Source organism: Urocitellus parryii, chromosome 1 (genome assembly GCF_045843805.1).
Source record: "Urocitellus parryii isolate mUroPar1 chromosome 1, mUroPar1.hap1, whole genome shotgun sequence".
NCBI classification, from domain to species: domain Eukaryota; kingdom Metazoa; phylum Chordata; class Mammalia; order Rodentia; family Sciuridae; genus Urocitellus; species Urocitellus parryii.
Window position 1 is genome coordinate 283,896,690 of NC_135531.1, and position 10,128 is coordinate 283,906,817.

The window sequence follows — 10,128 nt, forward strand, 5'->3', positions numbered from 1 at the left end:
TGTTATTGTTTTCTGCTTTTTCTTTACTTTCAGCTCTTATTTCATCTTTGAGTTTGTCATTCTTTTTGTAGCTTTTCGAGTTGGAGCTTGAAGCACTAATTTTCAACTTTTTCTCTACAGCTAAAGTACCACTTTAGCACTTAAAGGATGTGTGATATTTTGCTTCTGTTCACTTGAACATATTTTACAACTTCCATCTCGATTATTTGACCCCTGATTATTTACAAGTATGGCATTTCACTTCCAAGCAATTAGTGACTTCCTAGTTTTCCTGTAATTTAGCTTTAATTCAGAGAGGACACACTATAGGATTTCAATTCTTTGAAATTCGCTGTCACTTGTCTATGACCCAAGATATGGTCTATTTTGGTAAATGCCCTATATGCACATGGAAAGGATATGCATTTTACAGTTGCTGACTCAAGTGTTCTATACATGAATTAGATCAAATTGGTTAACTCTATTGCTCAAACTGTGTGAGATTGGTCCAAAGATAAAGAAATAGGTGAGTGGGATAGAACAGACCCTTACATATGATGCTTTCAATAAGTGATGCTGGGTTACTTGGAAATCCAAAAGGGCGAAATAGATCTCCGACCTCCTGCCACGCCATTTACAAGAACTTGTGATCCCTCGCACATCTGTGTACCCCAAGTCATTTAAGCTTCTAACAGGAAACAGAGAACACTGTAATAAAAGCGGCGAACCGCAAAAGAAAACATTGATTGAAGGACTGGACTTCATTAAGAAGAACTCCTGTTCGTTAAAAGCCAACCCAGTGCGAGGTGTCTTTGCTACAATAAAAATCTAAGTGTCCGACGCAGTCCTCGGACACGAGTTCCGGTGCACCCACCCAGCCCGCCCGGCCCCCGCGTGCCAGCGCCTCCCGGGACTCGCTGTGCCTCCTTAAGCCGGGAGGCTGGGGCGCTGGGGCCGCGGCTCCGGGCTCCGCCCCCGGGGGTTGCCTTCTCCTTAGAAGGCCAGCCCCAGCCTCGCCTCTCGCAGGCGGGCGTCGCGCGGTGCGTTCCGCGCTGCCGGGCTGGGACCAGAACCCCCAGCGCGCGGGAAGCGGCGGGACCCTGCGCGTCGGTCCGGGCGCACGCTGGAGGGCGCGAATGGCAGGCCGGAGGCCGGCGGAGGAGGCGCGGAGCACAGCCTGAAGCCTACGCGCCCGCGACATGCAGCGGGAGAGGTGAGCCGGCGCCCCGGTGCCTGGCCGCGGGGACGCGGGGTGCGGAGGCGGCGGCCCCGGAGCCTGCAGGCCAGCGGGTCCCGGCTGGACGGCGCGCGTTCCGAGCCGGCTGGGCCGCCTGCGCCGCGTCCCCGCCCGCCCGCTCGTCTCGGAGCTGGAGCACTGCGGCCCCAGGGAGTTGGCTGTTTCCCCGCGGTGGCGCGGTCCCCGGCTGCCGAGGGAACTGTAAAACTGTAATTCAGTTTGGAATCCCAAAGCGTATAACATCGTGTTTTTCAAGATCGGGGCACAAAAACGCCAGGGTGCCGGCAGCTGGCCGCGGCCCCTCCTGAGGACCGCGCCCAACCCGGCCTCCCGGTGCGCCCCGGCTCGCCTCGCCGACGCGGCCCGGACGCACGCGGTGGGGACCGCAGTGTCCCGCGCTCTGCCGCGCGCCAGAGCGCGGGCCCGGCCTCCCCGCGGCCAGCCAGTGAGCCCGGCTGAGCGCTGTCTGCCCACAGGTGCGGCGGCCCCCGCCCGCGTGCCGGTCATGGAGGTGCTACGGCGCTCCTCGGTCTTCGCCGCCGAGATCATGGACGCCTTTGACCGCTCGCCCACCGACAAGGAGCTGGTGGCCCAGGCCAAGGCGCTAGGCCGGGAGTACGTGCACGCGCGGCTTCTGCGCGCCGGCCTCGCCTGGAGCGCGCCGGAGCGCGCGGCGCCGGCCCCCGGCGGCCGCCTGGCCGAGGTGTGCGCCGTGCTGCTGCGCCTGGGTGAGTGCGGGCCCTGCGGGCGGTCCCGGCTGTCACTCCAGACCCGGCCGACTGGGCGGGCCCGCCGAGTCTGGGGTCTGGCTGAGCCGGCGCTGGCACGCCTGTCGGACGACGGCGCCAGTTCCTTACACCCCTGGGCCTCCGTTCCTCCGGGACAGAGAGGGGGCTTGCCCGGGTGCCCCCTTGTGCCTGGCCCGCTGTCTCGGGATGACCAGCTTGCACCGCCGGCACAGCCCCCACCCCTAGCCCTTCGCTGGCTTGACTTCAGTCATTCTCGCCATAAACCATAGAAAGCTCCAGAAAGAATGTTTTAGTGTCTGAGCTTCAGAGTGACCCTTGTACTCAGCAGGGCTCAAAAATCCTTTGTGGGACCACGTGTCCGATGTTTGTTTTGGAAAATAGGTCTTTTGGTTGCTGGCTGAAATCCGGACACCCGCTGAGCTTCTCCCTTGATCTGGAGGTTGGAGGAGGCCGGCTGCTGCGAAAGTTTCCAGCACTTGTTTCTGGGGCACAGGCCGCCCAGGGTCTGCACCCAGAAGGGAGACACAGGCAGACTCTTGCCCTGGGCTGTCCACCGTGCCCCAGCCAGACGCTGGGCCAGGGGAGGAGCCTGAGTGGGTGTGAGGAGAGCCGGGTCACTGGGGACAGGGGGATCCCCAGCTCCCTGGGCTAACACTGGTGTGTCTGGGTCAAGGAGCAGGACTGTGTAGATCTGGCCTGCCCAGAAGTGTGCAGGGTAGAGGGTCAGATGATGTGGGGACCAGCACTGAGCTTCCAGGAGGGTGGATCCCATCTGGGAAGGGAAAGAGGGCCACATCTCAGGTGTGCAGAGGCAGCAGCGTGCAGGGGCTTGGGGACAATCTGGCTGTGGAGTCCTGTGACACCCACTTCTGCTGCCTCTTCCAGCTGGGCTGAGGGTCACTCCAGGACATTCCTTGTCCTCCCCAGAGCCTGCCAGCCCTCTGGGACGGCTGGGAAGACATCCTGCCTGGCCCTGACCTGCTGTCTCCCTCTGTTCCCTCATTCCTGCTTTCCCCCCACAGGCCTTGGGCCTGGGCCTCTCAGCAAGCACAGGCCCTTTCCACTGCCCAGCTCTGCCATGTCCCCAGCCAAAGGGGACCCTGGAGGGAGGCAGTTTGAACTCCAAGGTGTTCTTGTTACTGTCTGCTATCTCAGCTATTCAGGGTGAATGCTTCCACAGCCTGGCACTGTCTGCTGACCCCCAGCCTGTCCCCAGCCTGGCTTTGTCCCACATCGATCCCTGGGGCTTGTCCCCAGAGGCCCCCAAGGTCTGTGTTTGGGAACAGCCAGGCCAGCCTTGGGAATTTCCATGCCATGTCCCCACCCTCTGGCTGGCCTCTGGGTTCTGCTCTGGTTCCAGATCTTAATTAACTGGATGGAGCACAGCTGGCCCCAGGGATGTCCCCGAGGCTCTCATTGGCTGACTGGATAGTCAGCAGCACCCTGTTGGCTTTGGCTGGGACACCCGACCCAGGGCTGTGTGGGGTTCCCAGAACCTTGATCTTCCCAGTGCTTCCACCTCACCTCCCAGGGCCTGCCGCCAACAAGGCAGGCAGGACCTGTGGGAGGCATTTCCCCCAACAGGGCTGGGCTGACTGGGTGCCACAGGACACACCCGTTTGGTACTGGGAGCCCAAGGGAGAGTGGGTGGTGCTGGTAGCCCCCCAGCCATGGCTTGGTCTCTCCAGGTCCTTCACCAGAGCCACCACCAGGTGGTTCTGGGGCCTGAGCTAGGACCCCATGTGAGGCGCCCACCTGTTGGGGTCTCCCTGCCCAGCCCCTCCCCAGTTTGGGCTCTGGCCACCTGCCTGAGCAGCCCGGCTGCTTGCCTGCCAGTGAGTCACCAGGCAGACACCACCCACGCTGGGCAGGATTCCCACCCCACTGGCCCAGCAGCTTGGCCTCAGGGCCTGGCCGGTCAGAGGCACCCACAGCACCTCCATGGCCTGTTTCCCTGGGGTTGGAGAGTCAGGCAAAGTCAGGGTGCCTGACCTCTTGTGTGCCCATGCAGGGGATGAGCTGGAGCAGATCCGGCCCAGTGTGTACCGCAATGTGGCCGGCCAGCTGCACCTCTCCGTGCAGTCGGAGCCCGTGGTGACAGATGCTTTCCTGGCTGTGGCAGGCCACATCTTCTCTGCAGGTAGGCATGTCCACCCCAGGGGACCTCAGGGTGGGTCCAGTGGCTGTGGGACCCCAGGAGGCAGCCTTGTGGTGCTCACAGTACCGCCTTGCTGCTGGGGTTGTCTGAATCTGGGAACAGACCAGCTCAGATGTTGCTGGCTTTTGTGGTCTCTAGTGGTTCTGAGAGCTGCTGGCCCTTGGGCAGCTGGCCTGGGCCTCTCAGGCAACTGTGGTCCAACTGTGGCCTGCTCTGCAGGACTGCTGGGCCACCTGTCCTGGGGCTGCAGAGCCGGCTGTGGGCTGGAGGGGCCGGGTGCCCACCGCCGGGCTTGGACTTTTCATAGTGAGGTGCTGGGCCCAAGGGGAGTGTCCAAGAGGGAGCATCCTGGCCTCCAGTAGGAAATGTTGGGGTGGGCTGAGCCCCAGGAGGAAGCCTGGGGCACAGGCGTCCTGGGCTGGTGGCACCCTCACCCCACTCCACCCTGGGGCTGCCCTCCAGGGGGTGCCCTGTGGGTGGCCTCCCGGGTCTGTCTCCAGCCTTCAGCAGACTGGTTTACGAGCCACGGCCTGATTTTTCAAGTGTGGCGCGGGCCTGCTGGTGTCTGCCATGGAGCTGGGCCCTGATGGTGGTGGGTGTGAGCCCAGGAGCGCCTGGGGAGGTGGAGCCCATCTTGGCCCTCAGCCTGAACCAGAAAGCAGCAGAGCACAGGCGGGTCTGGGAGGTCCTGGGCGAGCCTGGGGTGGAGGGGAGGGTCCCGTAGCACTGACTTCCTCCCCCGGGGTCTGCTGCCTCTTAGGGTCCCGGGGAAGCCTAGGCCAGCTGCCCCTTCAACCCATCGCTTCAGGCCCCTGGTGACAGTGTCCTTAGCCCCATGTGGACTGTGTGACCTGCAGCTCTTTCTTGATCTCTCTGAGCCTGGGAGAATTAGGGCTTTGTCTGCCTCTCCAGTGGCCAGATGGCTCTGAGGACACTCCTCAGACCAGCTTGTGGCTGGCTGTCACACTAACCCCAGCCTCCTGGTCCCAGGGGCTCTGGGCCCTCAGCCTGCTGGCTGGGCCCTCTCAGCCCTCTGCCTGTGGCGTGCCCACTCTGCCTGGCACGCTGGCTGCTTTCCTGCTGCGAATGCAGCCCGTCAGGCTCATCCCTGCCGGGACGCTGCCACCCTGGCCTCCTCTGCTGGGGCCCCCTGGGGTGGCTCTGTGGAGCTTCTCCTGGTCTCCAACCCCAGGTGGCAGGAGAGCCCGGTTCTGGGGCAGCAGCGACCACTGAGGCCATTCCTCTGCTCTCCCGGGGCTTTGTGTTCACGCTGCTCCTTTCTTTTTCTTTTTTTGATATTTAATTTTTAGTTGTAGTGGGACACAATACCTTTATTTTACTTGTTTATTTTTATGTGGTGCTGAGGATCGAATCCAGGGTCTCGCCCCTGCCAGGCAAGTGCTCTACTGCTGAGCACAGCCCCTGCCCCGTGCTCATTTCAGTGGTGAGCTATCTTACCACAGAAGACCGGAAAACAAGGGAACCCTGAGAAATCATTACCAACAAGGCATCCCACCTGAAAGATCAGCAGAGGAACTGGGTGTGGTGGGCACACCTCGAGCCCATCTCAGCCACTGGGAGGCAGAAGCAGGCAGACTGTGAGTGCCAAGCCAGCCTGGGCAGCTCACTGAGGCCCTGCTCAGAACAGAGTGAAGAAGACTGGGGATGGGGCCCAGTCCCTAGAGCTATGTGTATCTGTGCATGCATGTGAAGAAAAGCACGATGTCCAGTGGCCAGCACAGGGCTGGGGTGTGCCTTGGGCAGAGACAGCCCAGTGCTCCAAGTCCTGGGCTCCACTCCATCCAGATGTGCACACACAAAGACCAGCAGGCACATGAGCCATTAGGCATCCCGTTCCACCAGGACGGCTTGGCCTGCAGCTGCAGGTAACCTGGAGAGGTGGTGTGGGCACATTGGGAACAGCCTGACAATGTGGAGTTTCTGTGTAACCTGGCAACTCTAGGCAGATGCCCAAGACGTGGAAACGTGCACAGAGGTGGGAACAGCCCACGGGTCCCTCTGTTGACAAACAGATATGGACACCATTCAGTCATGGACAGGAGGGACAAGGGCCCTGCACCAGGACCCCGAGCACCCTGCTGGCATCCTGCTGAGCACAGAGGTGGAAGTAGGTTAGGAGTAGCCATGGGTCAGGGCACATGGGAATGGCCTGAAATTAGATAGTTGTGAACTGTGGGAATGTATAGAATGTAATTCTCCATGTCTGAACGATTATGGTAATGGAATGATGTCTTAATGAAAGAGAACAGGAGACCCAGGCAAGCAGAGCTACCAGACCAGCCCTGGACACCCCTCCTGCTGGCCCCTGTGGGCTCCAGCTGTGGGATTGTGGCCACCCATGAAGCATGCTGTTCTCTGCACATCAGGCCCCACAGAACACTCTGCCTTTTCCCTCTACTAGTGCCTGCTGCAGGCAGGGGGCAGGCACCACGGGCAGGGGGCAGTGGGTCTAGAGACCTGCCTGGGCATGGTCAGGAGGCCCTGTTGCCCTGCTGACCTCGAGCAGAGTCCTGGGGAGGGAGCTCAGCCATGGAGGACCAGGGCTGACCATGTGCACTGTCCTGGTAGCAGCTGGCCAATGGGGCCATCTCAGCCAGGCTTGAGACTTGAGTTTGTCTGATAGGATGAAAGGGTTTCACACAGGGTGGTCCCTGGTCTGTGCTCAGTGCTCAGAAGACTCTTTCTTCCTGTTGAAGTGGGATGAGTGTGGCAGCGTCCCCGGCTGAAGTTGTAATTTGGTACTTCAGCGTAGTGACCCACCACCGTCCCCTGCGCCCAAGCCACGGGTCCGCGTGGTCGCTGCCCGTCTGTTCTGGACGTGGCGCACGGTGGTGGCGCACGGTGGTCTTGCCCAGTGTGCACGCTGCGCGTCTGGCTTCTTCCACTTGTTGTTTTGAGACCCTCACTGTGTTCACTTTGCTCTTCTCTGTGCTGGGGTGGAACCCAGGGCCTCACACCCTCTGCTCAGCCCTGTCCTTGTCTTGGAAGCTCTCCTTTTCTCCCTGATTTATGAACTCACTTTATATATTCAGGAAGGCATCTAACACGTGGCTTGAGAGTACTTTCCCCCAGGGTCATTGGTCTGTCTTCCTCGAGGCGGCCACAGCTCAGTTCTGCTGCTCCGTGGGTTAGGGGTCCAGGGAAAGCTCTTTCCATGGGCCTTGGCTTCTTCATAAAATGGACAACGGTGCTGTCCAGCTGCAGAGGGATGAATGTGCCCTGGGAGTCCTGGCTGCTTTCTTCGTCCAGCCCCAAGGCTGCTGGACCCTGTGGGGAGCTGCCTCCCTGAGGCCTCCTCTGTCCATGAGGCTGGACAGGTTTCCTCCTGGGCCAGTGCAGGTGTGCAGGAGGCTGGCAACCTTGTCTGCCCTCAGGGTGGGCGGGACTGACCCAGGGGAGACGGTGGCCAGGCTCGCACCAGGCTATCAGCCGGCCAAGTGCCACTGGGGTGCGGGCCTGTGGGAGCCACCTGGCTTCTGGGTACCTTCCACTGACCAGCCACTCACCAGTGACTCTCTCTCTGCAGGCATCACGTGGGGCAAAGTGGTATCCCTGTACGCAGTGGCTGCAGGACTGGCTGTGGACTGTGTGCGGCAGGCCCAGCCCGCCATGGTCCACGCCCTGGTGGACTGCCTGGGGGAGTTTGTGCGCAAGACCCTGGCAGCCTGGCTGAGGCGGCGTGGTGGATGGGTGAGCCCCTGGGTGCGGGGCTGTGGGAGCTGGTGGGGTTATGGCGAGCTGGGTCCCTGACGCAGGGTAAGGGAGTGGAAAGCGCTCTGGGGCAGGCTCTGGGCTTTCTTCTGCTGCCTGGACCCTGCCACCCTCTCCAGTCCAATCTTGCCCCGCCCCAGCTGAAGACCTGCTGTCCCTAGATGACTTGGGAGAGGTAGGACTCTGGCCCCTCAGAGGGTAGATCCTGGTCCTGCCCAGAGCACCCTCACCTCCTCAGAGCCTAGCCTCCCCCCACGAGAGGAGGGTCACAAGGCCTAGAGGGGTGGGTGTCAGACCTCCACTATCTCCACACTCGACTGGCCACCTGGGCCTGGGCAGACCATGGGTACTGCTGGACCTCGGCATGGAGCCTCTGAGTCAAGGTCTCCTGAGGTTGAGTTAAGGATCAGCTGGGACTGTGGTCCCAACTGGAGGCTGGGCTGCGGGGAGGGTGTACTCCCAGAATGACCCCTGGCTCTGGCATTCCCAGCAGAGACACCAAAGCTGCTGACCCCTCCTGTTGTCTTCTCTGCAAACCCTGGCAGGCACCCTGTGCCCAGCAGAGAGTCCACTGAGCAGCACTGTGGCCAGAGTCAGCTGAGGAGCCTTCCTTTCCTTTGCAATAGAAAGGACAGGGAGGGTGAGGACTAGTCACGCACCATCCTCCAGACCTCCCAGGGCGTCTCCGCTTCTGCAAAACTCAGCCTCTGCTCCCATTCCCAGGGCAGGTCTGAAGCTGTCCAGTGGCCCTGGACGCCAGGCTGTTGGAGACTCCTTTGGGGCAGCTGGCAAGCAGGAGGGTGTTTGGGAGCCCTGGTGGAGGTGGCTTGTCTCCTTCCCCACCCTGAGCTCCTCCCTCCTGCTGCCCAGCTCCTCAGGTGCCCGCAGTCCAGCCCCATCACCGCCTTCCTGCCCCAGGCAGCCTGCGGTTCACAGTGTGCTGGCTTTGTGGGTGGGTGCTGCTGAAGCTTGTGCTGGGCTGGCAAGGCCGGGCTCTGCTCTGACAGTACCCTCTTCCCTCACAGACTGATGTCCTCAGGTGCGTGGTCAGCACGGACCCTGGCCTCCGTGCACACTGGCTGGTGGCTGCGCTCTGCAGTTTTGGCCGCTTCCTGAAGGCTGCCTTTTTCATGCTGCTGCCGGAGAGATGAGCTGCCCATCTGGACAGGAGCTGTGGCTTGGCCCCCTGGGTCCATCCCTGGAGGCCAGCCACACCTGGGAAGCCTCTCTCCTCTCTGAGCCCCATCCCTCTGCAGACCCAGGTCCCTGGAGGGGTAAGTGGAGAGGGCGGCCTTCGGTGCAGCTGTGGCCCTGCTGGGGGACCCTGCAGCACCTGCTCCCTGATGCCCCTGCCTCAGGAAGGGCCATCCCAGATACCAGCTGGCTGTGGTCCTCGGGGGCTGCGGGCCCTGCACAGTCCATCTGAGGAGTCTCTGCCTGCTGAAGTGGGAGGACTGAGCGCTTGGACCAGCTGTCAACAGCCTAAGGCTCCCAGGCTGGTGGCCGTGCCCATTTCTAGAAGGGGGAAGTGCCCTGACCGCGGTGGAATACTCATGTAGGTTCCAGGCCAGTGTCCTGACCGCGGTGGACCTGTGATCCTGTGGGCAAGTGGGACCCCCGGAGCTTCACCTCGGTGGAGGACGATTGTGTGCCCGGCTTTCCTTGTGTCCCCCTCATCCGGCTCCCAGAGAACCTGGACACCAGGAAGCCCAGCCCCGTGGAGTGCCCTGGAGTCCAGGCTGGCCCAGGCGGGGTCCTGTAGCCCCAGCAGCCCAGCCCTGCTGAGTGGGGCCTGGGAGGCTGCACTCAGTGCCCTTCCTCTCTGGCTCCTGTCCCCACCTGGCAGCTCCACTGGCTAACAGCCTGTCCCCAGGCCAGGAGCTGGAGCCTGCCTGCCTGGCAGAGAGGGCCCTGCAGCAAGCAGCCCCAGGGTCGTGCACGGGGGGGGGGGGGGGGGGGGGGGGGGGGGATGGGCAGAGCCTAGAAAATAAAGTCCCAACTGTGGTTTCATTTTCGACAGTCGCCCTCCTGCCTGGGGCGCAGTGGGAGGTGTGTGGCTCTCTAGTCTGCTCAGATGGAAAGGTGGGTGCCTGTTCCCACAGCAGAAGGCCCTGGGAGTCCAGGGTGTGATGGGCAGTAGAAATGCACAGGACATTGCCATGGGTCACTGGTGCCACTAGTCAGGCCCCAGTAGGGTCCACGGCCCTGGACTTTGCACACCTGAATTCTGCCTGTGGCCTTCGAGGGCAGGGCTGGCAGCTATTTCCCAAGAG

At 61.5% G+C, this 10,128-nt stretch overlaps 1 protein-coding gene across 2 annotated transcripts; it reads left to right on the forward strand.

The window, feature by feature from the left end:
- Positions 1-1,017: 1,017 nt before the first annotated feature.
- Positions 1,018-9,786, forward strand: Bok (BCL2 family apoptosis regulator BOK). Of its 2 annotated transcripts, XR_003300136.2 has the most exons (6): positions 1,018-1,192; positions 1,693-1,944; positions 3,977-4,105; positions 7,671-7,834; positions 8,881-9,129; positions 9,214-9,786. XR_003300136.2 is itself a non-coding variant. In XM_026381993.2 (5 exons), exons 2-5 carry the CDS (start codon positions 1,722-1,724, stop codon positions 9,004-9,006), a joined length of 642 nt encoding a protein of 213 aa, XP_026237778.1. In that variant the 5' UTR covers positions 1,018-1,192; positions 1,693-1,721; the 3' UTR covers positions 9,007-9,786. The 2 variants fall into 2 exon arrangements, 1 of the variants encoding a protein (XP_026237778.1); XM_026381993.2 differs by having other exon boundaries at positions 8,881-9,786.
- The last annotated feature ends 342 nt before the right edge of the window (positions 9,787-10,128 follow it).